The following is a 26,828-nucleotide window of genomic DNA, read 5'->3' as shown; positions in this document are numbered from 1 at the left end:
ACTCGAGACACAGCATTACAACAGAGATCTCTTCACTGCTTTTCGATTTACTGGCTTTTAGAACTCAAATCATTCCCGAAATCCACAAATACCAGTAGCAAATATGCATGAACTGTAGTTTTACTCTACAAGCTTAATTTAGTGCAAGTAATTTTGACATTTATCCTCCGATGCATGTTGCGCGTAATTGAGCTCCACTTCCGTTCGTAAAGGCTGTGGATTGCGAATATAAGAAAAAAAAAAAAAAAAAAAAAAGAAAAAAAAAAGAAAGAAAAAGGAATGAAAGCGGAAAACTATCAGCGATCATCGAGAATGGTGCCGAAGTTAGCGCTTAGTTCGTGGAAAATACTACCACACAGCTTGGCGTGGGTGCTAATATCTTGAGAAAAAATGTAACAATGCGATAGTTTATTGATAGCTAAAGTGGGATCTTTATGGTTCAACGTCGAAGAGGAGCGCCAATTGGCTTTTTCCCCCCTGGCCAAAAAGAGGTCCATTGTGTAGGCGGGTGAAGTTTTTCTGGTTACGTTCATGCGATTCAAGTTACTGTGCGTAGGATGGTTAAAATAGGCGAGTTTTAACGAACCCGCAGCATATCCAACACGATGCATAGCATACGATGATATCAAGTGAATGTAAGGCTGGAGGAATGTCGCCTCCGGATTTGTTTAAGAGACCAGTAAACCCGAGAAGCGAAAATGAGCAGACGAGCTAGCGGAGAAGTATCACCGGAAGTGTGAAACGGAAAAATTAGGTGTGTACGTAAGGCCGCCCACCAAACAAGGCGGTGGGTCACATAAACCTGTTCACAGCGATACAATATAACCTCAGCAGCTAGCCATCAAGAGTTCTAAATTCAAAAACCTACTACCCCTCTTTACCAATGCGCTCCTCCGGTTTGGTAAACCTCTATATCACTGCAAAGCACGCCGTTATTTGATGCACACGCATGCTGTGCATTTACGCATACCGACCGCTGTGGTACTTGCGCACCTGCGTCCTGTTCAGGCACAGTTTGTGTTTTGCGGAACCAATCAAAGGACATACCTGTACCGTCCACTTTCCTAAAGCAGTACGGAGAACTGAAAATGGACTAATTCAACCCAATGCGGACAAACCACGTCTTGTGAGCATCGCATGGGACGACGCAGGCACATGCGTTCAAGCCGGCTACCTTTATTTTACGCTGGCAATTTCAAAGTTGCATTACACTTTCGGTTTCTCAAGCTGTCTTCTTTTTATTTATTTTTTCTGAATTTCTTTTTTCTTCTTCAAGTTTTTCCGCAAACGTCAGTAATAGCGTTTCATTTATTATCCAAACGGTGCTAACATTGACGTTGAACGCGCACTGAATTTTCAATCGCGAACATTGGCCCACGCACGACTGTAGAAGTGGCCGCTGCGCAAACCATAAAAAAAATTTCTCACGCTCTAGTACTTTTCTTCTTCACATATTTTATTACCCATTCGGAGTACCAGCGAAACCAACATTCCTCTATTTGGTCAAGCAAAAATGGCCGGATGCAGAAAAAACAGACCAAGATTATAATCCATGGCGGTGTCGTCTTTTCGAAGACAGTTGTCGTGATGGTTCGCTTCTTGGAAACATTTGTGGAAGATTTTCATTTAGTAGATACAGTAGTTTAATTGCGCTCTTTCTTATCCAACTTTGCTGCGACTGTAAATTCACAACTCTTTATAAAGGCAGAGAGTGGGAGTCATGACTCGATGAGTTTCTTTTAGGACAAACAAGTCTGTATTTGTCTTTACCTTTGCAAACAAATGACGTCGACAAAGCGTGATGATCTGTATTGTTAAGCAATAGTGTACGCATACTTAAGTACAAACTAGATGGTTTTAAGAGTGGCAACAAGGGAAGCAGAAAAATATCGACGGGCTTCAAAATAATAGACGTCTATATGATCGAACGCTGTCGACACACTTTACGAGGTATTCCGCCTTGTCCTACATCCACAGTGAACAGCCATCTAGATTGCCCATTCTCCTTTCAAACAGTGCCACATCCGAAAGTGATTTGGGTACGCACATTTTCAGACCTAGTTTCTGCATTTTCTACTAAGGATCAATACTCATGCAGATTATGATTATGGTCTTCTGACCGTAAACTATGAGTGCACAATTTACGAAGCCGATGGAAGGAAAGCGAAGTCCTAGTATGCATATAGTACCAATGATTTGTCCAGCCGCGTATTCCGCCGCACTATTGTTCGAAGCGCGTTTTGTTTTGGGATACGTATCTTTTGGTACGGGGTCTTACGAGAAAAATCATTTGTTATCAAATTTTTTTCCTCTTTTTCTTATCATTACCCCGACTTTCTCATGAGCTCGCAAACGACGAAAGTATTCCAAACAGGAATCAAAGACTTGAAGATCTCTCTACCCTCAAAAGCTCAGACATATACTGAACTTAGATGTAACGTTATTCTTGTCGCTAAATATGATTTCGAGGCTGAATCGGAACACGAACTTTCGGTGAAGAAAGGGGTTGTTGTCAAATTGTTAAACCGCATGAAAAACGGATGGGTGCTTGTTCAGCTTCTTGATGAGGTCAAGCCGCCTGGTTTGGTTCCATCGTCTTATGTCGATATCGCTGTGAATGATCCAAGACATCCAATCACTTTGCAATGGCTCCGCTCGATGGATGAAACAGCAGGCGGGAAATCAAAAACGTTCATGGACGTAGAGGTGAGAACTTTACTAGAAAACAATACTCCTGTCACTTTCAACAACAAACCTTATCCCTTGAGTGCTTCTGTTGCTCATTATCTTACGTTCGAAGACCGTTTTTGGTACCGTGTGGATGTTGATTACAGTACTGGGGAACACGGCTACCTATGCCGTTACTATCAAGATTTCTACGATTTGCATGTGCATTTACTTGAGAATTTCACTTCGGTCGATATCGGCGAGTCTGAGGAAAGTGTCAAGCTTCCAAAACTCCCTGAACCCGTCCCTTCTCTGTCGTGTTCATCAGAGGATGCTGAAGTATTCCTGCGTCGTTGTAAGCAGTTGTCATCCTATATGAGTGATCTTATATCCAACAAGCACTATCAAACGTGCTTTGCTTTAGTTGAATGGTTAGAGGCAGACTACAAGGGCCTTCCTGGTATAGTTACACCACAACTGATAAATGATTCGACGGAAGCTATCAATCAAAAAATATTACCGGGATCGGTGACTTTGGCTTCTAAGACAAAACCACCAGCCACACCTCGAAGTGATCCAACACCAAAACCTTCCCCAGCGGAACAATCGGAATATGGCATTCCTAGTGCTCCTTCAGGTCCACAAAGGACGCGAACGCAGTCCAAGAATATCTACAATCACTACAGGCAGATATTAAACTATTCACCTGACGCTGCATCTCTTCAAAGATCGTCTACAACAAAAGAAGTCACGCGAAACGGGCTGATAAACGTCGGTAAACGCAATGTTTCAGGAGGTCTTCTGAGGGCCCGTACAGTCCAAGTTGCTACAACTGCCACGAATGCTCCTTCGACGCCGAAGGTTGGAGGAGAAAGCCCAGGTCAAAACCTCCTGGGTCATCCAAAGTTCTCTACACCCCCTAATGTTCATGGTGACATGTCTTCGCAAGAGCCGTACGCTCCTCCAAAATTCTCGTCCAGTCCCAGTTTGAAGGGAGGAAGCCCCGGGTCACAAATGCATCCTAAATTCTCTACACCAAAAATCGGAGGCGAAAGTCCGCTGTTTGCCCCTTTCACACCCCCTCAGAATGATGCTTGGATCAAATGTCAAGTCAAAACGCAACGTGGGGATGTTATTTCTATCCGTGTAGAAAAGAAGAGCTTCACTACCATTGAAGATTTCAAAAAGGTTATTTACTCGAAAGTTGCCTTCAATAATTTATTCATCAAACTACCTCATTCCGAATCGTTTGAGGAGATAGAATCACCGGAGACCGATAGTCTTAACTTTCTCAATTCCTCGAGCAAGGTACTTCTTCTACTTACATGATTCTTGCATGCACCATTCTCTTGGGCGAGAAGTACCTGTTCATGTTTTTCGTTCAGGAGAAGTACCGGCCAATGTAAATTGGTCAAAACGCATTAACCTTTAACATTTAATAAAAAATAATTCATGAGAAGAAATGGGAAAAAAATAACAGAAAATAATAGAACTGTGGAATAATAGGTGGAGATCGCTCATTTAATACGCCCCGTTATTAAGTAGTCGGTAGCGGGTTTTCTTGTAGATCCCGAGTTGGAAAAAGGTAATAATAGCCCACGTATTATGCAGTGATTTGTTGAAACGAAGATGTAAGATTTATTATTGACGAGCGAGGCACTTGCACCAAAGATCTATTTCAGTCTCGAATGCGCGCACTCGTCAATATTTAACATGGCTAAAGACTGCCTACGTTCGTTCACATGTTTTACCTGAGATCCGTTGATATGTTGCTCTGATTTGAAAAAGTTGTACAATTGTATAAGGAGCTTTGGAGGCTTCCAATGGCATATGGTTATTGAAGGGACAATACTTCTAACCTTACAAAAAGGAGTAATCGTAGGCGGTTCTTTGCATGAATGAGGACCCTCTAGTGATTCTTGGATAGAACATTGGATTTTTGTGTATTATCACGCAAATCAAAGCCGCAAAAGACCATCAGGGAAGAACAATCGGGGCGCCGATCTAAAAATTGGGCTGTTATTGTTTGGCTCCGACAGCAATTTCATTGCATTGTTACTTCATCTTCGTCTAACCCGAGAGTGAATCGTTAGATAGTTTCAGTCTCGTAGCCTCAGTATTTAACCATGTAAACTAAATCAGATATCGAGATTTGAGTTTGCAATGGCCTGATTGAGTAGATGCCCCAGTTTTTTTTTTCTCAAATTTTTTTTTTTTTTTTTTTTTTTGCGTTTCATGCGGTGCGTCAGACGAATGGGGTTTGCACATAAACGCAATTCTCCAGTTTACATAAGCAGGATGATGTTAAATATGATAAGAAGCATGTTAACCCGTTCTGCATATGTAGCTCGATGCCGCAAATGCAGACTTGCATATGTCCCATGTTTTGATCATCAGCTGTGAGAACAAAACACATTAGTGCCTCAACAACTCTTGATTCCCAGCCTTGCATAACCCAAAGTAAGAAATTTTCAGATTGTCTTGTTCCCATCCCTTTCTTTTTTGATTGTTCGTTGCCCTTCACTGTTTTCTTATTGACTACCATAGACTGGTGTAACACTTCCTCGTTAAAACTCAGCCTACTGTCATAGCCTTGAAGCGTTTTTTTTTGTTGTTTTAACTTGTTTGGATTTAATAATGGCACTGGGTCTCTTTCACACAAAACATTTCAAGTCCTCAAGAAACTTACGGAAGCTTCTGATATCTTCGCCCATTCCAACGTCTCCAGCCCACAGCCCAATTTCTTCGTCCTCTCCTACTTTCAGCCTGGCAGGCCCTTTGGTGGTTTTAAAAGCAAAATATGGCTTCACTGGTGTTTCGTTCCCTGAAATCTCTGTCAGTGAAGGCGACTACTGCAAATTAATTGAACGTTTAGATAACGGCTGGCTAATGGTACAATGTATCGACAGAGCAGAGTTGGGAATTGTTCCTGCTCTGTATGTTGAGATTGCCGTCAATGACACGGAGAACCCAATTTCGCCCGAGTGGCTTCGAGATTGCAAAAAGAGAAGCACATCTATTCAGGATCATCCAAGATCTGGTACGGTTTCGCAAGTTCTGCTTGATTCTAATGGCCGTTTCTGGTACCTTTACCGGGTCCGCATGTATTCGGGAAAAAAGGTGTTTCTAGGAAAGTACTATCAAGACTTTTATCATCTACATTGGGCCTTGCAGGAAAGTCTAGGCAGCGAAGTTACGTTACCATCATTACCAAAACCAATTAGTGTATGCGGCGGGGAGGAGAAGGAATTCAAGTTGGGGAAGATTCTCAAGCGATGTAAAGAGTTGGATGATTACCAGCGCAGTCTTTTGAGTATTGCAGATGTGAGTCGTAGTCTGTTAATGATGAACTTCGTTACAGAGAATAAGAATCATCGAGTTGTCTATGAAAGAGGAGAGTCGGTTCCTCCTACAGAAGAGATTATTCAAATGATTTACAAAGACTCTAATAGCATCCAAAGCCTTCTTCATGTATCGACAAAGAGCTCCTTTTCCACGACCGAGCCACTCCCTCTTGTCGATTCTTTTGGAAACAGATTGAAATACTCGGCCCCGAGGCATTCAACCACTTGAACACGAAATATCTGTCATACATCAACCAAAATCCTTCTACGAGCTCACTCAGGTCCCAAGATAATGCAAAATTATCCGTCAATGCGCTTGGAGGACAAGACGGGCTAGCGCTGTCTAAAAGCTCCCAAACGCTATCTAGTTTCTCGTCGTTGATCGACAAATATGATGACATGACTGACACTTCTGTGGATGCCTCCTTTCCTCATACGATGGAATCGGATATACGGCAAGGCATAGCATCCTAATTCACTTGGTCGTCTCTAAGGGCTTAGATCATCTAAACATCATAAACAGGCTTGTTTAGAGAGAACATTTCACATTTCTCCGCTTGCAAAACCGGATATGTGAAGAATACGATCATAGCAAGAGACTAGATACTCTATTATTCTGTGTGAGTTTCATTGCACGTGGCTACGGGGATACGCATTAAGCAGAGTAAACAGTTTCTATTCTGCATGTTTCGGCGTCATTGAAATACGCCAATCGAAGCTAGCGCGATTTATTTCCACTTAAGCAGGCTTAGCTACGGAGAATTTATTTACTAGTTGTGTATAGTATTTAGGTACGAGTGTTACACGTGCAGTTAAGAACAATTGTTTCAAGTAGTTTTCTGACTCTCATGACGATCAATTACTTTTCGCAAAAAGTCTTCCTCAGAAGTCTTTAGAAGTACAACTCATTCTTCGAGGCGATACGTTTTAACGAAAAACGTGCTGCTTCAATGCGCGGAACATAATATCGTTCACGTCATTGAAGGCAGTTTCTGTGCCACCTGCACGAAACTTGGTACATGTAAATTATAGTCTGCAGAAACCATACACTGACAATATAATCAACAGAGAAACCGTGACTGGGGCCCTCCAGCAAAGAAAAATGGCTGATATTTTTGCAATGGACGACTATGAGGCTCCTTCCTCTGTAAGGGAGTTGAACTATCGACTTCTTGAAGAAGAGGCCAATCCTCCTAGTCCGGATTTTCCACCACCGGGTGTAATTGTGGACGAAGCTCTACTAGTTGACGAAAATTACAGCTCCGATAGTGATACGGTGGCGGACCTTTTACCAATTCCGCTTCCCATTAAGTCCAGGAAAATGTCCAGCACCTCGAAATACTCTTCGTCCTACGAGATTGATATCAATGAATCTTTTGTGTCCTCGTCATTACAAAAAGAATGTTCTATTGACTACAAACCTCGACTCGATGATTTTGAGCCTCTTAAAGTCTTGGGCCAGGGATCTTACGGAAAAGTTATTCTTGTACGTGAAAAGGCGACGGGAAAGTTGTTTGCTCAAAAGCAGTTGAAAAAGGCATCTTTGATTATTAATGACACCAACGAAATTCACAGCAAAAACTATCAACGCACTCTCAACGAAAAGACCATACTAGAAAAAGTGAATCACCCAAATATCGTCAAATTATACTACGCCTTCCAAGACCACAATAAGGTTTACTTGATTCTCGAGTACTTGGATGGTGGGGAACTTTTCCATCATCTCGATCAGCAGAAATTTATGAGTGAAAAGGATGCTGCCTACTATATTGCACAAATTGTTTTGGCTTTGAGGTATCTCCATTTGGACATGAAAGTCATTTATCGTGACTTGAAACCAGAAAATTGCATGCTAAATTCAGAGGGAAATCTTGTCCTCACTGATTTTGGATTGTCGAAAGTGTCGTCTGATGACGGTGCTAAACATTCCATGATCGGAACAGCGCAGTATATGGCACCGGAAATCATCAAAGGAGAAGATTACGACTATTCGGTCGACTGGTGGTCATTGGGTTGTGTTGCATTTGACATGTTGACAGGTGCTCCCCCTTTTACAGGCCATACCAACGAAAGAATTATGGATAAAATTGTGCATTCCAAAAAGCATCTCAAGTTTCCTTTCTACCTCTCGTTGGATGCAAAAGACTTGTTAAGAAAACTCTTACAGCCCAATCCTGAGAAAAGATTCAATATCGACGAGGAATTCGATAAGCTAAAAAGTCACCGTTTTTTTCGGCATTTGGATTGGCAAAGCCTCATGGGTCCTGTCAGTGAAGATTACCTACCACCTATTCTTCCTGTTATTACTGATCCTATTTTGGCTGAAAATTTTGATGAAGAATTTACAAGCATGCCATTTACACCACCATCATCCTCTGCATTAAATCCAAGCAGCAAAAGTCCAGGTGACATATTGCATGTTAATGGGTTCACGTTCACCAACGAGAGTTATTTGATCAATATCTACAAAAATGGTGCACATTGAGGTCCAATTACGCATATTAAATATTTATTCTTTCTGATGCATTTACCCAAATAAGGAACAATAGACGATTATGAATAAAGCGAGTGTGATGAAGAAATCAATAGCAGTGGTGATTCTGTGGGAGAGCGTAGACTGTTGATGTAGATAATTGTTTGAGAATAACTTAGCAATCATCATCAAAACCACTAAGCATGGCGACAGACTTGCAAAACTTGGGTTTAAGAACAATGAGGACAATATTAGAGTGTATGCAAAATGACGTAAGCCATTGGTGATTCCGTAAAGTACAAATTGGAACACGGATAGCTTTGAAAGCAAGATCCCAAACCTGAGAAAGGAAGGGTCAATACTGGCATTAGAGTCAGTTGAATGTGAAGAAGATGCGTCGAAGTACTTATTGGAGAAGGCCGCAAACTTGTAGAATTCGTGTACATTTTCAGATGTGTCATTGATGGAATAGGACTGGTTCTCAAGGTCAATAGCACCGTACAGAGATCTCAAGCCATGCGACTTTAAGGTAGCCGTCTCACTATTCAATGTAAATGAGGATAGTTTCTTATTAATGAAGCGTTTCACTTCATGAGGTGATGGCTGGAATTGTTGATTCTGGAATGAGCTTGGCAATGGCAAAAGCCAGTTAAACCATTTTAAAGCACTTCGCACTGTACCAACCGGTGAACGGCTCTTTAAAGTCTCCGCATCACTGCTTGAGGATGACGTAAATGAGGCACCATCAGAATTAAATTCATGACAGTTAAAATGAGCTTCAAAATTCTCGGGCTGAGTATACTCTATAATAGACGGTTCTTCTGAATGTTGATCCATAGCATGCAAATTATCAATCGAGGGCACCCATTTGGTGTCCGATTCGATTTGAAGATGAAGGGTATTCTTGGGAGACACAGAATATAAGCGGTCAATCATATTGAGATGAGCTTGTTGTGAGTTTTGTACCAAGACGGGCATCAGTTTGGAATGACTGAGTTTGTGAAGCGGGCGAAAAGAGTCTAAATTGAAAGTAGGTTTCGGTTCCACTTCTGCTGCTAGCAGATACAAATCTGTATCTTTTAGAGTCGTATATGAAGGCTGTGGTAATTTGGGCCCGGGTTTGGACGAAGTGTAAATGCTATGTTGATGGAGAAATCTCTCGTAACGTTGTTTGTAATGCAATGGAGAAAACGTCATGACATAGGCTGCGCAAAAGTTGGCTGAGTAGACAAAGGCTACCACATAGACAGAGTAAATGTCAATCAGAAAATTGGGGCCTCCCAATGTGCTTGCTAAGGTAATGACGGACAATCTTGACATCTCTCCGACGATAGGTTTTAGAAACTTATCAACAAACCCTGAAGGACAAGACTCGGGTAGTTTTTGATACCGCCCGCTACGGACCAAAACCCGTGTAACGGTCCATAAAAGCTGATAGCATAGAATCACGACTTGTACGAACACAATGAGTCGAATGTAATGTGAGTAGGGATGTTCTGGAACTGTGGGTATATAGAACACAGACAACATCAAAAGGATTAGCACTAGCACCAACAGCGGTACACCAACCGCAAGAAACGACGGTGTATCCATTTTGTGGAACTTTGATCAAGAAGGAAACTTGCAATGAATTATGGAAGGGGTTGGTGGATTCTTTAAACAAGTGCAGGTGATCTAGACTTACCCAAAATGAGCATTAGAAAAATACTCCGCAGTTGAAACAGGGTATTGCGTGGAAGGGCCGACCTACATTTTCACATGAATTTGGGTCATTTTATGTTTGTCTGAGTCCATCATTTGATGTGACTACAGATTTTGCTACAATCCAGACTATATTGTATAAGTATAGCACCCATGTATAGGGCCATTATGTATGATCCTGCACGCAGTTCTTCGCTTCCAGACATCGCTGATTACTTATCAGTGTTACTAAGTTCTCTTGTAAACCATGGCCGACACAAAACGAGTGATTCCTATTGAGTCTAACCCAGAGATTTTCAGCTCCTTGGCTCATAACATTGGCCTTTCCCCAATATTGGCGTTTCAGGATGTCTACTCCATTACCGATCCAGATTTATTGGCCTTTTTGCCCCGCCCAGTTATGGGTGTCACGATGTTGTTTCCCATCACGGAAAAGTACGAAGAGTACCGCAAACATCAGGATGAAATCAACCTTAATCAATCCAAAGGTGCTCATTGGTTCAAGCAAACCGTTGCTAATGGGTGTGGTTTCTATGCGATTCTCCACATACTAGCGAATTTGCCTCGTGACTTGATAATCGAAAATCTGATCTTGAACAAGTTACTTCTTCTGCAACTCTCTGACGAATTGAGTGTGGAAGAAATATCATCTTTGGTTGAAATGCTTGAGCAAAACATACAGCTTGACTCCAATTATGGTAATCAAGGCCAAACTGCGGCACCCAGTGCGGAAGAAGCTGTGGAATACCATTTCATCTCTTTTGTCAGAGGAAAAGACGGCCACTTGTATGAATTAGATGGAAGGCGCACAGGACCAGTTGACTTGGGTCCCTCGGATAATGAAGATATAATTAATGACAAAAAGTTATTGGACAAAATCCAGTTCTATATGGATAATACCGAAGAACGCCAACGTGATAATTTTGCATTGATGGCTTTAACGCCATCTTTGTGAGATCATTTTTACTTCTGTCCTTTTATATCAACTTTCTTGAAGTTTCCTCGCTCAACTATCCCATGCACTGTCTGTTTTGCCATTGAACAATCAAAGTCTTGACCTACAAGATATTGACCAAGATTGTGGCTCGAGAGGAACATTTCAATTGTTTCTCGTCCTTTCTCATTTCTTTGATTTGCATCTCTTATCTGGCCTGAATCTTGTTCCTCAATGTCGTCAAAACCTAACTCGACCCTCATGTAACTTTTAGGCAATTTCTTATAAGCCTTACACATGGTGTTTATGGCAAGAAGCCTTTGCTTTGTGATCAAAAATTGGTCAATGAGATGGCTGGCACATTTCATCGTGTCAACAGCTTTTATTTGCTGGAATGTTTTGAAAAATTGATGATAATTGCCCTGCTCTATAAATGTTAGTAGATCAAGTGATTTATACATGCACATGCGTTTCTCTTTGTACTTCTTAGCCATGTCGTTATCATCTGTCCCTTTTCCTTTATCAGTCATCAAAAGACTGAGCCGGATTTTGTTGACCTCAGCAAAGTTGCCTGTTAGTACAAAATACAAGATCCTATAGCAGGTGAATTCATACGTCTCACAAAAGCTATAGGAGTCTTTGTTCTTAGCATATAGATGAGTCAATTGAGACAGACACTGATTAAACTCACCAAGATCATCATTAGCGATAGCAATGCGTCCATGTGTCTCATAAACGGTGACTGCCAAGTCGTTTTCAATGTGCTGCACTGTTAAATCTTGCCTGATGGCCTTTAGTTGGTCATTCACATACAGATACCCTGCGTCAGAGTTGTGGTACTTATTGCAAACGAAATCAAGACTACGCCTGAGCGTTTCTTCTGATCTAACCAAGGCAGGATCTGGTTCGGATGTAAGTCTTAGGTAACGTTTTTCTAGTGCTGTCAGATAACCCTTTACGGGACCATCAGATGGTATTGGTACTGGGGATGATTTTCTCGTTGTAGAAGCAAAACGGTCCATCCTTTGCCGTTTCCTCTCCTTCGAATCAAAATCACCTTGACGTTTCGCACCAAAAGATTTGGACAGCATTCCCACGCCATCATTTCTAACGTCATTCACGTCCTGGACTCCATCTGTAGCTTTTGTGGGGCTTTGCTGTTCCGTTGAAACGGTAGTCTGATCCATGATAGATGGTCTTGCGAACACATTCTCATACAAATCCAAAGGACAAGCTGGGTCAAATACTGGCAACAGCTGAAGTTCCCAAGGATTAGTCCATACTTTGTTCTGTGTTATTGCACGTTCCATGAGAGTCTGCATTTGCGAAGCAAACACGGTCTGTATTTCCGGGCTTAGCGTTTTGACTCGTGCAAACAGTTTGTTCACGAAATCTGAAAGGGACTGGGGCCATTTGGCTTCGTTATCGTTGCTATCGTTAGTCTGTGGGCTCTTAACTTTATGCTCTTTCTTCCGCTCCCGTGGTTTTTTTTTCCCCAATTTCTTGGGTGTCACTTCATTATAGCTGGACATAGCTGGAGAAGGTTGTAATGGGGCATCAACTCTATATGTGACTTATGGTGTACGGATCTAGTAATATTCAAGTATGTAAGTGGCTAAAGCGAAGGTTCAGATATTGGCACAGTCAACGGACGGAATATGAAGAAGAAATATGAAGTTAGAAAGAAAACTGGAACAAAGGGAGAAAGAAAAAAGGACGGGAATTACCCCGAATTAACGGCTTTATATGAAAACAAGTACTTCACACAGCCGAACATTCATTGAATTTTCTGCCAGCTGCCTTTTTTGAAATAACTGTTTCCAATTTATGATATGCTTGTGTTTTCGTGCAATCATCCTATTTGGCTTCAAATTCTCTGTTCTCTTTTGGCTTCGGCTAATTTCCTTCTAACATTGTTAGTTCCTGTATTTGGATCGCATACTTTGAAGACCTCACTATCGAAGTTCTTATCTCGAGTTCTAATGGCATGAAATCGGCCATCTTTCAAGAACAAAGCCATTCGGCGGAGAGCCGTATCCCCAAAAAACCTCATGTTGGAATAAAAGGCATCAGGTCTTTAGGAGCATCAGTAACGCTGTCTCCCAGCAACCTCTCACTGCTCAATTGGAACTTGGATGAATTGATAACTTTGTACAACAGTACCGGAGTCCTTCCACCTAAGCTTTCTCCCAAATTACCTCCGCAATTCGATTTCATGAGCAATGATAACAAACATCTGAGGAAAGAGGATGACTCGGCTGAAAGCGATATAGATAATATGCCTATGTCTCTTTTGTCTCCGACTCTACCAAATCTGTTTCCAGAGACATCTAGGAATGAAAAGAGAAAACCACAGAAGGAGAATCTGAAGTCGGAATTAGTTCAGCCGTCTCCCAGGAGTGCAGCAACAGTTTCATCTGTTTTGACGGAGCGCAACTCGAAAAGCAATCGCGTCAGATGGATCAATAAAATCAATGACCGGGAAAAGCCCAGGTTCTTGATGCGCATTACCTTTAAACGCCTGCTTCCCAAGTACAAAGACATATTCAGCCCAAAATCACCTGTTAAGTATCAAGGCTTGGGCATAGATATGAATGAGGCTTCTGAGGCCAGCGCGAAGGAATACTGGCTTAAGGTAGCTAAGGACATTCAGAGTAATGGCGAAAAGCTCACCTCTCGTCACTCAATGCTATTACTCGTATATCAGTTCGACTGGATACTATGCCTTTTGATTGCTCATGGACAAGATGGTGTTGATACTTCTTCTGAGAGACATTGGTATGCTTTGCGCAACGAAATTCCACCACTTGTACAGCGGATCGAAAAGTATGTGAAAACCAACAATGTGGACGACAAAAAACCATATTTGACATTCCTTGTGGGCATTCTTTTAACTATAAAAGCTCTTATTCTCAAAAGAGTCAATTCTATCTTGAAATCGTCAGTTGAAGGCTACTTTGATCAAAAGGACCCTAATGCACAAATGATGAATAAGGTTATCAACTTGCAAAAACGAATCATCAGTAATCAGCAGCAATCTGAGGATGATCTAGCTGAATCTCAAGCTTGCTTCACAAAGTGTGGTCCTCCTGCTAAATTATTCCCTAAAAGTTGGGAATTTCGCAAAAATGCATTTCAGCGACAATCCTCCTTTGTACTAACTCCGTCGACAGACAAATATTTTTTGCCTTTGGGTGTATACTCTGACCTTCGTGAGGGTTGTGCCTATCTATATTGTTGTGTCAGGGAGTTTTTAGATCTTTATTATTCCGAAATATGTGGGGATGTCCGGTACACTCTCCAATCTGGTCAAAGAAAAAAAGTAATGCCTTGATTTATATGCCTATGTCCTTCCTTTAAATAAAATCGTCTCGTGCTAACAGACGGGTGAAATTATTGTTTTTACCTTTTCGATTTCCCCTTTGCCATGTACTTTTCCTTGTAAATCCAACTGTTGCCTATAATTCTGGAATCAAAGAGCTCTCCAAGTCTTAACCATGCTGCAGCTTGATGTAAATCTTTTTTAAAATGCTTCGACTTCGAGCTCCAAAGCTCGCCCAACTTAACCATGGCTTCTGAAGATCCCAAGGAAGCAGCTTTACTTAAAAACATTCGACCAACAACCTCGTCTTTGACCAAGGAGTCTAAACCTAGCAATACACACTCGCCTAGCTGAAAGTATGCTCCACCAACAGTATTGCTATCCTTTGAATTGATCTGGATCATTTTGTTAATCGTTTGCTGAGGAAAGCTTGAAAAGTGATCAAACAAAGCAATCGGATCTAATGTTTCCGTTTCTATGTTTTTCTTTACCATGGCAACACACTCTTGCGGACCTAGCTCGCTCAATTTAGTGGCATAATTGTTCATGCTACTAGCGTCGATGGTAACGGTCTCAAGTATATAGGATACTAGAATACAGCGGGAGAACCATTTGATTGCATGTGCTTCGTTCAATTTGACCCCCTGTCCTAACTTGAGTGCTTTTCCGTAAAGATACATGGCCTTGGGGTAATTGTTGGGAATATTAGCTATAGTTTGAAGCAGATATGACGCTTCCCGGAGGTTACCCTGGGCTTTCGTTTGCAATGCCTTCTTCACCATTTGCTCCAAAGACGGGTCAAATTTAGTGTTTGGATTGAAGATGGGAATGTTCAGTGTCTCTAGCGAAGAATTAGATGCGTTGGAGGATGATGAAAGATTCCTCTTCCCATTTGGTTGTGGGGACGGGATATAGTGGATGGTCTCTGGAGAAGATGTGTTCGAACCAGGCTTCTCCGAATACTCATCTTTACTTTGTTCTTGATTTTCGGAAACAAAAGATCTAGATCCCGTTGAATCTAGCCGCATAAGCGTATGTGGCAATGGAGGAGGCAAGTTTTCAGATGATACCAAAGAAGTAGAGGAGTTTTGATACAGATTAGAAAAGTCCGCTTTTAGTGACACAACAGAACCATTTTCCCGCCGCAGAATTGTTTTGTAGGTCGTGGATTTTAATGGCATTCTTGCACTTTGAGACTGTATTCTTGCGGGAATGCTGGAACCGGATCTCATCCTTTCCAAGCTTATAGAAGAACTGGCGCGTATTGGCTTTACTCTCAGATCAACAGACGGAAGACTGGAGGTACCTTGTTCGTTGGTATTGTCATCGAGCCCCAAGCGATCTAATAAGCGGCCAGTAGAATGTATCAGGCTGTAGGAATCTCTTCGCGTGGTCTGTTCATCGTCATAACTGAAGTCTTCCGAATCCAAGTCTAACCGGTCTAAAAGTCGACCATTGGTCGAGACTGACTCAAACGAATAAACACTTTCATTGTCATTCAAGGTCTGTAGTCCATTTGCCGAATAGCTTACAATGGAATCCAGCTCTGAAGAAGAGGAATTATTGAACATCGGCCTTGTCCTTGGGCGCATTGACAGTAGATCCTTTGATATTTCACTCTGTAGTTTATGTAACGGAGACCTCATTTTATCCGGAAGAGGGTTTTCAGATGGCATGGCGATAGGAAAAGAATAATAAACTGGCGGATGTATTTAAAGGAGTAGGTAAAGCGAAGGTGCTGTTTAACAGAAGACTATAATTAGTGTATGGAAGTGTTATGGGCACTCTTGAAATCGAGACCGGTCGGTCACGTGCACACATGTTTATTGTATAGTTGACTTCATACTAAACGAAACGGATGTTTAAAGCTTATTAAATGCGAATTGTTTCGAAGGTATCTTGTTCCTTACAATACTGTTGTTTTATCCAAATTCTGTTACCTTTCATTTTTTATTGTGGTTTTTTTTTTGTAAACAACATAGTCTCTAACGACACATTCGACTGTTCTACGGAAAATATGCGAATCGCCCACAACATTCTCTTTGTTATTTCAAATTTTCCAGCGCCTTAAAATGAGCAGATAAACAAGAGCAAAAACAAAACTCAAATAATAAAAAAGAAAGACCATGCAAGATAAGGAACTGAAAAGTTACTTCTCTAATGGAGTAACTATGATTTCCTCTTGCGGAGCATGAAGCATGTCTCGCAACGTAAAAACCAAAATAGGCAAGGCATAAACCGTTTTGAGAATCGAACGGCTACCGAAGCTTTCGGAACGATCTTGCAGATATGCATGCACGAAAGTGCCAAGTTAAACGGCATTTGGCATTAGACCACTCCCGCTTCTCTAAACGGCTTCAGACAGGCAAACGGCATCTGGTTTACTCCTGTATGGAGCGGCGATTTACCCTCTCCTTCATATCCCTACCTTCCAAAAAAACTTCCAGTAGGCCATATCCGGAAAACGAGCACAACTTGATTGTTCTCTTTACTAGAACCTAGCTTCCATTGTATTTGTTGCCCAATATGGATGTCGTAAACAGCCGTCGTCCTAAAGTATCGCCGGAGATTGATCCCTCCACACTTTCAAACTACACCAACTTTAAAGTCGGTCCCACCAAGTTGTCGTTTGATGTTGACTTTGAGAAGAAAATTGTGAGCGGTAGCGTTGTCTATGATCTTGAAAAGTTGACTGCTGTTGACAATGTTGTTTTGGACACTTCTGTGTTGAAAGTCAAGGCTTGTTCCATCAACGGAAAGAGCGCCGCTTTTTCGCTCTCTGATGTTGTGGGTCCTTTGGGCTCTCCGTTGACGATCGAGGCAGAGACGCCAGAAAAGAAACTCGAGGTGGTTGTTGATTTCGAGACAACAGAAAATTGCACGGCATTACAATTTTTGGACAAGGAAGCCACTGATGGTAAAAGTTCTCCTTACTTGTTTTCCCAATGTCAAGCCATCCACGCCAGAAGTTTGTTCCCATGTTTCGACACGCCAGCTGTCAAAACCGCTTATAAGTTTACTGCCACTTCTCCACTTCCTGTGATCATGGGTGGAAGACCAGTGTCTGTTGAGGGCAAGGTTTACACATTTGATCAACCAATACCAATCCCATCCTACTTGGTCGCAATTGCCTCTGGTGATATTACAAAGTTGCCAATTGGTCCTAGATCTCACGTGTACTGTGAGGGCGTCAAGGTGAAAGCTTGTCAGCACGAATTTGAAGCTGACATGGAGAACTTTCTTCAAGCAGCTGAAAAGTTGGTGTTCAACTACGAGTGGGACCAGTACGACGCTCTTGTTTTGCCACTGAGTTTTCCTTATGGTGGTATGGAGAATCCTAATGCCACATTTGTCACTCCTACTTTGATTAGTGGAGACCGCGAGAATGTGGATGTCATTGCTCACGAACTTGCTCACTCGTGGTCAGGTAATTTGGTCACCAACTGCTCGTGGGAACACTTTTGGCTCAATGAAGGTTGGACCGTTTACTTGGAAAGAAGAATCCAAGGCAGTATTCACGGCGAAGCTACAAGACATTTTTCAGCCATCATCGGGTGGTCGGACTTGGAAAACTCCATCAAGGCAATGGGCGACAGTGCCGAGAGATATTCCACGTTGGTTCAAGATTTGAAAGATCGCAGCGACCCGGACGACGCGTTTTCCACGGTGCCTTATGAAAAGGGATTCAACTTGTTGTTCCATATTGAGCAGACCGTGGGCGGAAAAGAGGTGTTTGATGCCTTCATTCCTCACTATTTCAAAACTTTCAGATACAAGTCGCTCGACACCTACCAGTTCCTCGACACATTGTACGCATTTTTCGCTGACAAGAAAAAGGAGTTGGACTCCATTGATTGGGACACTTGGTTGTACAAGCCCGGAATGCCACCAATCAAGCCCGCTTTCGACACTACCTTAGTTGACCAGTGCTACAGCTTGGCTGACAAATGGTTCAACGCCGTTAGCAAGTCCTCTTCCACCAACTTGCATTCTGTATTCAAGCCAAGTGACATTGTCGACTTCACTTCCAACCAGTCTGTGGTGTTTTTGGACACCATCACATCATACAACAAGTTGCCCGACTTCAAGTGGGCTAATCATGTGGATGCATTGAAAGCCATGAGCGAGATTTACGCGGCGTACTCTACATCGTCAAACGCCGAAGTGTTGTTCCGCTGGTTTGTTGTGCAAGTGGGTGGCCATAATACATCGTACTACGACAAGTTGGGACAATGGCTTGGAACCGTGGGCAGAATGAAGTTTGTCAGACCAGGCTATGTGTTATTGAACACAGTCGACCACGACCTCGCCATCAAATACTTCACCAAGTTCGAGGCTACCTACCATCCAATTTGCAAAGCCATGGTTCGGAAAGATTTGGGTTTGGCATGAACCTTTGCGTGTGTATAGTATAACATGACATTTTCAGCATAAGCACAGCCGAATGGCATTTTAAGCCTGTACAGGCAGCGCATCTTGAGGCGCGCCTTTATCCAAACAATCCACGCCCAAGATCCAACTACAAGTTTCTCCTGCTGTTGTCTTCCTCAAGAATGTCGGGTTACTCTCTTGCAAACATTCCAGTACGTTTTTGATTACCAAGACTTAAGCGAAAGGGAAACAGGAAATTTCAAATGTTTACCTTCCGTGCTGCCTCCTTGCTTCTTGTACTAACACCTGTCCTTTAGTTTTCCCAGTTTTCTGATAGATTCAATCTTGACAGACTTCGCAACGATGTCGGATCTCTTCAAGCGGTCGTTTCCAAAATAAGGCCTCCACAGGAGTTTTTCGATTACAGAAGACTTTCCAAGCCCGCCAACTTTGGTGAACTCCAGGGTAGAGTCGGCTACAACTTGGGCTATTTCCAAGGCAACTACATCGCGATTGTATCCATCTTGAGTATTTATGCCTTGATCACCAACTTGTTGTTGTTGTTTGTCATTCTTTTCGTCGGAGGCGGCATCCTTGGTATCAGCAAGTTGGGTGGAAATGATTTGGTTTTGCCCGTGGGCAGATTCAACACTTCGCAATTATACACTGGTTTGTTGATCGTGGCGGTGCCATTGGGCTTTTTAGCCAGTCCCATTTCCACCATGATGTGGCTCATTGGTTCGTCATCTGTTTCTGTCTTGTCTCATGCTTCCTTCATGGAGAAGCCAATAGAAACTGTCTTTGAAGAAGAAGTTTAAAAGCAGAGAGCAACGACGGTGCTTAGATTAATAAACGCTGCTCTTTTGGTTTCTGTAATACTCTAAGTTTTGTCTGTTTCCGATTGTTCTAATTACTGTAGCGATATGCCCTCATCACGCTACGTTCTACAAATGTGTTCTTAGCTAGAGGATGTATTTCCTATACGTTATGTGTACATGAAAAGGATTAAAGACCACAGAAAAACACGCTTAGATGTTCAACTTAGTTCTTCTCCAGTGTCTTCTCTTAGCGTTGTATCTGACCTTGTTGTCGGTCTTCAATCTGATCCATTGAGGCAATGGTCTGTTTTGCTTGGAAGCTTTAGCCAACTTTTGCTTGGTTCTGAAAGATTTGTTAGCCTGTCCATGTTAGTAAATATATTCCACAATCTGCGATTTTGAGATGATGGCTGGCGTTTCAGCCTAGCACAATGAGCCCCCTTGGTTCCTGGAAAAGCTTATGCCATTTGGATATGCTCTCTGAGCTCAACAAGGGATCCAACTCTCTTCAAAACGACATGTAACGCTTGTACATACAGGCATCTTAACTAATTCAATGACAGTAGAAGATTTGTTGCAGTCTTACGAAAAGTTTTTTTTCGCCCTGGGCCAGAGTGCGAAGCGAGGATGCCCTGCATGTGGAGATGGGAGTGAGAATGCGACTGCATATTGATAGAGTCTCTCCCTCTTGTGACTGTTTTTTTTCTCATTCTGAGCATGTACTTGGTTATGGTGTACGGGTCTAGTTTCGCACTGCGACTGCCAGTGTAGGAAGGAAAAAAAAACGCTGAAAATTTCACCGGTTTTCTTGATTCTTCAACTTTAAGCAGAAATGACCAGAACTTCCGTCCTCGCTGACGCTTTGAACGCCATCAACAACGCTGAAAAGACCGGTAAGCGTCAAGTCTTGATCAGACCATCCTCCAAGGTCATCATCAAGTTCTTGCAAGTTATGCAAAAGCACGGCTACATCGGTGAGTTCGAATACATCGATGACCACAGATCCGGTAAGATTGTTGTTCAATTGACCGGTAGATTGAACAAGTGTGGTGTCATCTCCCCAAGATTCAACGTCAAGATTGGCGACATCGAGAGATGGACTGACAACTTGTTGCCAGCCAGACAATTCGGTTACGTTATCTTGACCACCTCTGCTGGTATCATGGACCACGAAGAGGCCAGAAGAAAGCACGTTTCTGGTAAGATCTTGGGTTTCGTTTACTAAGCGCTTCTCCTGTACTTCTAGCTTAATACAAACTTTTGATACCACTATTGTAGTTCTACACCGTTTGTAAGTCATTCACTACACGTCAATATTACTATTCTGTATTGTTAACCACCCTGGAAGAGACACTGTCATAAGGGCATGAGATGTCATATATTAGGGCTATAACCCTCAACAACCTTTGTGCACGTGAGGGGCTATCTGCACGCATTTTCTTCGATTGTCGCAACGTGTGCAGGTCTGCAACCAATCATCCCAGGAAAATTTCTCAAGAAACTCGTTCCAAAATTTTCATTCTTACAACTTTATTTGTACACTACAGGTAAACATGTCTGCTGGTATGTGCTTCCCAAACCTATAGCTAAACCCAAAAGAATCATCCCCAACGCTATTCCCACCATTGTTCCCATATATTTCTTGACCCAAACGTTGTTACTTTGAGCCTTTAATGTGTGGTTTGAATTGGAGTGGAAGCAACGGGATTCGAACGGGAAAAAAAAGATTTCAATACATCATTCATTTTAGCAAATATCCTGTCTTCATATACTAACGTTATAGACCGTTCTCAAGTCTTCGGTGTTGCTCGTATCTTCGCCTCTTTTAACGATACTTTCGTTCATGTTACCGATCTCTCTGGTAAGGAAACCATTGCCAGAGTCACTGGTGGTATGAAGGTTAAGGCCGACAGAGATGAATCCACTCCTTACGCTGCTATGTTGGCTTCTCAAGATGTTGCTGCTAAGTGCAAAGAAGTCGGTATTACTGCCGTCCACATCAAGATCAGAGCTACTGGTGGTACCAAGACCAAGACCCCAGGTCCAGGTGGTCAAGCTGCTGTGAGAGCTTTGGCTAGATCCGGTTTGAGAATTGGCAGAATCGAGGATGTTACCCCAGTTCCATCTGACTCCACCAGAAGAAAGGGTGGTAGAAGAGGTAGAAGATTGTAATTTTGCTATTGCTGGTATTTGCGCTGGTGCTTGCATGTTATAATCACGAGTATCTCTACTTTTTTATAATGTTTAATTAGATGGTGTGGATGTGATCCAATTATCGATCAGGAAGAGACTCTGTTCTCGACCAATTATAGGGCATTTCTGTCATATAAAAATGTACATTTGATGAAGTTTGTCGTAGCTTTCCCGTTTCTCTAATTGTACGTCGTCTCGCGAACACCGGTTGGTTTTGACAGATTTCCCCCGGTAATTCTTCGTATTTCTGCCTTGGAACGGGGCCAACCTACTGTATCGGTATATTTGTACAAACTGTTTTGTCTACGAAGCTTTGAAGAAAATTACAATCACATATCACCACGATAACAAGATATTCTGTTCCTTTCAAAAGTCTTTGTATATTGTGGACAAAGTTGAGGTACAGAAGATAGGTTAATGAGGGTGTGACCTTATTTTGTGCATCTTCTATTGAACTATACATACGGTTTTTTGGGTGCCATTCGATAAGAGTAAGTGAGAAAGGTTGCCTGATCTGAGGATTTCCTTTTTGCAGAGCTTTGGAAGGAAACTTCATCTGCATTTGGGTCAAATTGTGAAATATGGGATCATTAATGTGACATACTGTATTGTTTGTCCGAATGCGGTAAATATTTCCCACAAAGCCCTTTTGTGCGATAAGGGTGCACAGACTTGGGCTGTTTTCGCAGCTACTGTTTGGGCAAAGAAACCCATTCTTTATCAGTGTATTCCACTTGGCTATATAAATAAACCGCCTTCGCTGTAAAATTAGTAAATTGATAAGTGATATTTTCACTGTCTAAACAAATCATGACAGACTTTGTTTTGCTATCCTTAGTGGTTTCTGCCGTCGCTATATTACTTACTGCTTCTAAGCAAACTCGGCTGTTACTTAGCAACTCCTTCCAGAAGTACTACAAAAAATATGTAAGTACATCTGCAGGCTCAACACCTGTTCAGAGCAGGAAGAACTCTTACAACTCTCCCAACGAACCTTTGCCCAAGCCAACGCCTCTCATGATCACTCCTGATGAAGTTCAGAACTGGGATGACAGACCATGGAGACCTTTCAGATGGCCTTACCATCAAACAATGTCCATTTTCAAGTTGGATATTAACCACTGGTTGGATATGGATAAGTACTACTGGCACTACATTGAGGAAAAGAAGAGAATCTGGCATACGTATGGACGTCAGAACATTGACTGGCTTCCAGAAGCATATGATGCTTGCTTGGAATTGATGGAAACAGTCCGTACTCACATGGTTGACCGTTATCCTTTGCTTTTCACTGTGTTGGTCGATAAGAAGGAAAATGGTGTCGTTCTTAGAAACGAGTTGACAAAGGAGATCTTGGATATGACCTTACCATTGAAAGAACACCCATTATTGTATGTGACTAAGATGGCTAAGGAGGACTTTTATATTGTTTTGAAGGACCCAAAAGATGGGAAACATTACTTGAAAGCCGCTGCAGTTCCTTTCCCTGGTGGATCTTTCGGTATTGACAATAAAATCGGAAAGCATTTGGATATTATCCATAGCGAAGTTCCTTACTACGAGGAAAAATTGAAGAGGTCAATGGAAAGATGGTTCGAGCGTTTGGATGAAAACAACCCAGTTGAACGTGCTTCTTGGTACATTTCGTGGGACCACAAGTTGAAGGTGAACAACATTTACCAGTTGCCTAAATTCGTTCCTAACTTGGAGGCAGACATGAAGTCCACAGACCCCAAGCAGTTCAACGTTCGTGTTGAACGCCAAACTTTGAGAAGATTACCAAAGAGTAGGGCTATTATCTTCACAAACCATCCAATCTTTTATTCTATTGACGAGATGAAGGATGAACCCAATGTTCCTTCTCTTCTCAAGAAAATCATCTACGAGGCCCCAGAAGGTATCATAAAGTACAAGAACTTTGACTTTATCAGAGACCACATCTCAACCTATTTGGACTCACTTATCCAGCGCCAAAGAGATTTGGGCATCATAGATGCAGACACTCCAGTGAAAACTTTGCCCACTTATCCTTTTGCTCATTGGGCTAAGACAAACTTTGATTATGTAAATGGCTGGTCCAATCCATCATTCGCTGGAAACAAGCCCAATTATAAGGAAGAAGTGAAGAAAGAGGTTGTATACCCTAACGACTAAAACCATGTTCGCGCAGGATGTGAATTGGCGTCTGGTTTGTTTTGAGCGAAAGACCTTGTGTGCCATACGAAATTATATACTTAAATAAATTTAGATGTGCCCTATAGAAGTGGTTATATGATTAGACTCTGTACGGACAGATGAAGAAACTTATGGGTTCGGCGTTAGGATTGCATATAGGCATTCCCGATGTGGAGTATGACTTGCTTGAGAGTTAGTCATCTCCATGGATCCCACGATTACGGATTTCTTTTCCCTGCCCGCTTTCTTTGTTATTAATATTTTGACAATTATTCTTTAATTTTCCATTTTCCTGCAATGCAAACCATTCAGTTGAAGACAATTGGTGCTTCTGGACCCGCTTCTGGCAATAGCCAAGCCCAATCATCTGCAAATGATCATGTTTTAGATATCAGTGTATCTAGCTCTTCTAATGAAGATGAACCCCCACAGATGCTGGATACAGAGCAAGATATCACCGATTTCCCAGATGGCGGGTGGAAAGCTTATAGCGTTCTCCTAGGCTCTCATATTGGTTTAATTATTAATTTTGGAATTTTAAATTCCGTTGGTGCCGTCCAAGCTTATATCTCAACCCATCAGTTGGCTGGAGAAAAAGTAAGCGATTTATCATGGGTATTTTCCATCTACATGTGTCTCCCTTTTTTACTAGGGATGTTTGTGGGTCCAGTCTTTGATTCTCGTGGAAGTACAGTCCTTCTTTCTATTTCGACTGTGTTATTATTCGGTGGTTTTATGGCTGTGAGTTTTAGCAAGTCCATTGTGGCTTTCCTTTTTTCCCTCTCTATATGTATGGGAACGGCGCATGCCCTTGCTATCACGCCCTTAGTTTCCCTGGTAAGTCACTGGTTTCTCTTGAACAGAGGTAAAGCCTTAGGGTTGGCCAGTTTGGGTGGATCTGTTGGAGGTACTATATGGCCTCTTATTCTTCGAGCGTTGTATGGTTCTGTGGGCTTTGGTTGGGGTATCCGTATTGTTGGATTCATCTGCTTAGCCGGACTGCTTGTCTCGGTGATTTTGGTCAAGCTGAGAGTTCGGAGAGTCATATCTCCCACCAGTGCGGAGCATATGGAAAAGACGAAGAAATTGTTGATGCATACGAAGAATTTTTTTGATGTCACTGCTTTCAAAGAAGGTAGTTTCACCTTTTTGGTTCTCGGTGTGTTTTTCACCGAAACTGCTCTTATGAGTATTCTCACGTACTTGGCCACATTTGCAATTGCCCACGGCTTTACAGAGAATAATTCGCTTATTCTTGTTACTGTGCTTAATGCTACGGGAATTCCTGGAAGATACATTCCTGGGTATCTCGCAGATCGTTATGGAAACTTTAATGTCATGGTGATCATGTTAACAGGGTTTTCGCTTTCGATCCTTGCCTGTCTTTTACCCTTCGGTAGTTCTGCTGCAGGTTTATACACGTTTTCTGTATTGTGTGGATTTTTCTCGTCCTCCGTCTTGAGCTTAACACCTACATGCCTTGGATCTATAACACAAGTTGACAAGTTTGGACAGCGGTATGGACTCATGTACACCTGTTCCAGTACAGGGATCCTTTTCGGAATTCCAGTTGGCGCAGCTATCATTGGCGACGAAAGCATGTATAACTACAAGGTCTTTACCGTGTTTTGTGGCGTGTTTGCAGTCGTTGGAACTACATGTTGGGCAATCAGCCGGTATTGTGTTGTTGGCGCTCAATTAAGGGTAAAAGTTTAGCCTTATAGATTTAATACATCATTATTTCCATACTCATTATCATTTTCTCTTCCGGCCCTGCTGAGAGGCTCTGCCCGTAGTCTTGGAGGTCGCCACATTGCTAGCAATTTGTGCTTGTGCCGTATTTGCCTCCAACCTTTCCGCCTCTTCTCTATGAGCTGTCATCTCGTATCCTTCATTTTTCATCTCATTGATTCTGTCAACCATGTCTGGAGCAACGTAGCTAAGAATCGTCGGAACGATTAAAGTGAACAATGCCACCGCAAAAAATGCAGTGTACATTTTGTTTTTGAAAATCACGCCAAAGGGACTCTCCATTACCATTGTACTCAACTTTCCTTGAGCACTTTCATAGTACTGCTTGTAGTCAACGACATTCAAAATAAGAGGCTCTTTGTCGCTGACGGTACGTGCAGATGTCGTATTAAGCCCTTCGCTAGCCAAATAATCGTCATATACATGGATCTGATCTTCATCAACAATGACTCTGAACCGAGTATTGCGAAGATTGAAATCATAGGAACTGACCAAGAGTTCGTACGCTCCTTCAGATAAATCTTCAACTTTGAAGGTAAAGTCTTCAGCAACTGGATACTTTCGTATTTTCAACTCATTTGAGGCGTCAAGATCGATTATTTTAACACTTGTTCGAGCCTGATAGTTTAACCCATTTACTATAGGAGAACCAATGTTTCCCGACTGCGCCTCAATGGCATCCTGAGGAACTCCAACAAACTTGCCCTCAAATCCTCTGCAGAGGACACTAGTGAAAAACTGCAGTATAAATAAGATTATCGTAATCGCCAACATCGCTAGTACAATGTAGCCATGAGGTGTGGATCACGTATAGTAGTAAAGGTGCGCGCATTACCCGGACGATTTGATATGATATAAAACCGGCAGATATCGCACAGACAAAATTTTCTTCTCTATTGTACCATGTATGTGTATTATTGTAGGGCTACAATTCCGAAGGCTGTCGAGTTTTCGCCCAGAATTGCGGCTCTCTACAACACATACTAGAGTAGACTATTTTTTTAGTCACGGGAGTTTTGGGCGTGGTTGTTTAATGGATCTCTGATCTACATGTCAACTGCGCATTCCAGTTTTTCCA

The 26,828-nt window shown here is 42.1% G+C and overlaps 15 protein-coding genes across 15 annotated transcripts; 11 read left to right on the top strand and 4 right to left on the bottom strand. All coding sequences in view use genetic code 12, as the record gives it.

Annotated features, from left to right (window-relative positions):
• Positions 1–2,340: 2,340 nt before the first annotated feature.
• FOB63_002692 (PX domain family protein) lies at positions 2,341–3,996 on the top strand (the record flags this gene model as incomplete). The annotated part of the gene is made up of 1 exon (XM_002616260.1): positions 2,341–3,996. One exon carries the CDS (start codon positions 2,341–2,343, stop codon positions 3,994–3,996), a length of 1,656 nt encoding a protein of 551 aa, XP_002616306.1.
• A 1,308-nt stretch (positions 3,997–5,304) lies between these two features.
• Positions 5,305–6,240, top strand: FOB63_002691 (PX domain family protein; the record flags this gene model as incomplete). Its single annotated transcript, XM_002616261.1, has 1 exon — positions 5,305–6,240. One exon carries the CDS (start codon positions 5,305–5,307, stop codon positions 6,238–6,240), a length of 936 nt encoding a protein of 311 aa, XP_002616307.1.
• An 873-nt stretch (positions 6,241–7,113) lies between these two features.
• On the top strand, positions 7,114–8,496 carry FOB63_002690 (putative protein kinase; the record flags this gene model as incomplete). Its single annotated transcript, XM_002616262.1, has 1 exon — positions 7,114–8,496. The coding sequence occupies one exon, from the start codon at positions 7,114–7,116 to the stop codon at positions 8,494–8,496; it is 1,383 nt and encodes a 460-aa protein (XP_002616308.1).
• A 42-nt stretch (positions 8,497–8,538) lies between these two features.
• FOB63_002689 (putative integral membrane protein) lies at positions 8,539–10,077 on the bottom strand (the record flags this gene model as incomplete). Its single annotated transcript, XM_002616263.1, has 1 exon — positions 8,539–10,077. The coding sequence occupies one exon, from the start codon at positions 10,075–10,077 to the stop codon at positions 8,539–8,541; it is 1,539 nt and encodes a 512-aa protein (XP_002616309.1).
• Positions 10,078–10,432: 355 nt separating this feature from the next.
• On the top strand, positions 10,433–11,140 carry FOB63_002688 (ubiquitin-specific protease; the record flags this gene model as incomplete). The annotated part of the gene is made up of 1 exon (XM_002616264.1): positions 10,433–11,140. The coding sequence occupies one exon, from the start codon at positions 10,433–10,435 to the stop codon at positions 11,138–11,140; it is 708 nt and encodes a 235-aa protein (XP_002616310.1).
• An 8-nt stretch (positions 11,141–11,148) lies between these two features.
• On the bottom strand, positions 11,149–12,651 carry FOB63_002687 (uncharacterized protein; the record flags this gene model as incomplete). Its single annotated transcript, XM_002616265.2, has 1 exon — positions 11,149–12,651. The coding sequence occupies one exon, from the start codon at positions 12,649–12,651 to the stop codon at positions 11,149–11,151; it is 1,503 nt and encodes a 500-aa protein (XP_002616311.2).
• A 455-nt stretch (positions 12,652–13,106) lies between these two features.
• On the top strand, positions 13,107–14,453 carry FOB63_002686 (uncharacterized protein; the record flags this gene model as incomplete). The annotated part of the gene is made up of 1 exon (XM_002616266.1): positions 13,107–14,453. The coding sequence occupies one exon, from the start codon at positions 13,107–13,109 to the stop codon at positions 14,451–14,453; it is 1,347 nt and encodes a 448-aa protein (XP_002616312.1).
• Positions 14,454–14,521: 68 nt separating this feature from the next.
• FOB63_002685 (uncharacterized protein) lies at positions 14,522–16,117 on the bottom strand (the record flags this gene model as incomplete). The annotated part of the gene is made up of 1 exon (XM_002616267.1): positions 14,522–16,117. The coding sequence occupies one exon, from the start codon at positions 16,115–16,117 to the stop codon at positions 14,522–14,524; it is 1,596 nt and encodes a 531-aa protein (XP_002616313.1).
• An 850-nt stretch (positions 16,118–16,967) lies between these two features.
• On the top strand, positions 16,968–18,833 carry LKH1 (bifunctional aminopeptidase/epoxide hydrolase; the record flags this gene model as incomplete). The annotated part of the gene is made up of 1 exon (XM_002616268.1): positions 16,968–18,833. The coding sequence occupies one exon, from the start codon at positions 16,968–16,970 to the stop codon at positions 18,831–18,833; it is 1,866 nt and encodes a 621-aa protein (XP_002616314.1).
• Positions 18,834–18,994: 161 nt separating this feature from the next.
• YIP3 (uncharacterized protein) lies at positions 18,995–19,630 on the top strand (the record flags this gene model as incomplete). The annotated part of the gene is made up of 2 exons (XM_066102265.1): positions 18,995–19,024; positions 19,130–19,630. 2 exons carry the CDS (start codon positions 18,995–18,997, stop codon positions 19,628–19,630), a joined length of 531 nt encoding a protein of 176 aa, XP_065958410.1.
• An 832-nt stretch (positions 19,631–20,462) lies between these two features.
• Positions 20,463–20,855, top strand: FOB63_002682 (40S ribosomal protein uS8; the record flags this gene model as incomplete). The annotated part of the gene is made up of 1 exon (XM_002616269.1): positions 20,463–20,855. One exon carries the CDS (start codon positions 20,463–20,465, stop codon positions 20,853–20,855), a length of 393 nt encoding a protein of 130 aa, XP_002616315.1.
• Positions 20,856–21,183: 328 nt separating this feature from the next.
• RPS14B (40S ribosomal protein uS11) lies at positions 21,184–21,802 on the top strand (the record flags this gene model as incomplete). Its single annotated transcript, XM_066102264.1, has 2 exons — positions 21,184–21,193; positions 21,414–21,802. 2 exons carry the CDS (start codon positions 21,184–21,186, stop codon positions 21,800–21,802), a joined length of 399 nt encoding a protein of 132 aa, XP_065958409.1.
• An 831-nt stretch (positions 21,803–22,633) lies between these two features.
• FOB63_002680 (uncharacterized protein) lies at positions 22,634–23,977 on the top strand (the record flags this gene model as incomplete). Its single annotated transcript, XM_002616271.1, has 1 exon — positions 22,634–23,977. One exon carries the CDS (start codon positions 22,634–22,636, stop codon positions 23,975–23,977), a length of 1,344 nt encoding a protein of 447 aa, XP_002616317.1.
• A 318-nt stretch (positions 23,978–24,295) lies between these two features.
• FOB63_002679 (uncharacterized protein) lies at positions 24,296–25,714 on the top strand (the record flags this gene model as incomplete). The annotated part of the gene is made up of 1 exon (XM_002616272.1): positions 24,296–25,714. One exon carries the CDS (start codon positions 24,296–24,298, stop codon positions 25,712–25,714), a length of 1,419 nt encoding a protein of 472 aa, XP_002616318.1.
• Positions 25,715–25,753: 39 nt separating this feature from the next.
• On the bottom strand, positions 25,754–26,524 carry FOB63_002678 (uncharacterized protein; the record flags this gene model as incomplete). The annotated part of the gene is made up of 1 exon (XM_002616273.1): positions 25,754–26,524. One exon carries the CDS (start codon positions 26,522–26,524, stop codon positions 25,754–25,756), a length of 771 nt encoding a protein of 256 aa, XP_002616319.1.
• Between the last annotated feature and the right edge of the window lie 304 nt (positions 26,525–26,828).

The sequence above is a fragment of the Clavispora lusitaniae genome, assembly GCF_014636115.1.
Source record: "Clavispora lusitaniae strain FDAARGOS_655 chromosome Unknown tig00000078_pilon, whole genome shotgun sequence".
Classification (NCBI taxonomy): Eukaryota; Fungi; Ascomycota; class Pichiomycetes; order Serinales; family Metschnikowiaceae; genus Clavispora; species Clavispora lusitaniae.
This window is presented reverse-complemented; position numbering and strand designations above follow the sequence as displayed.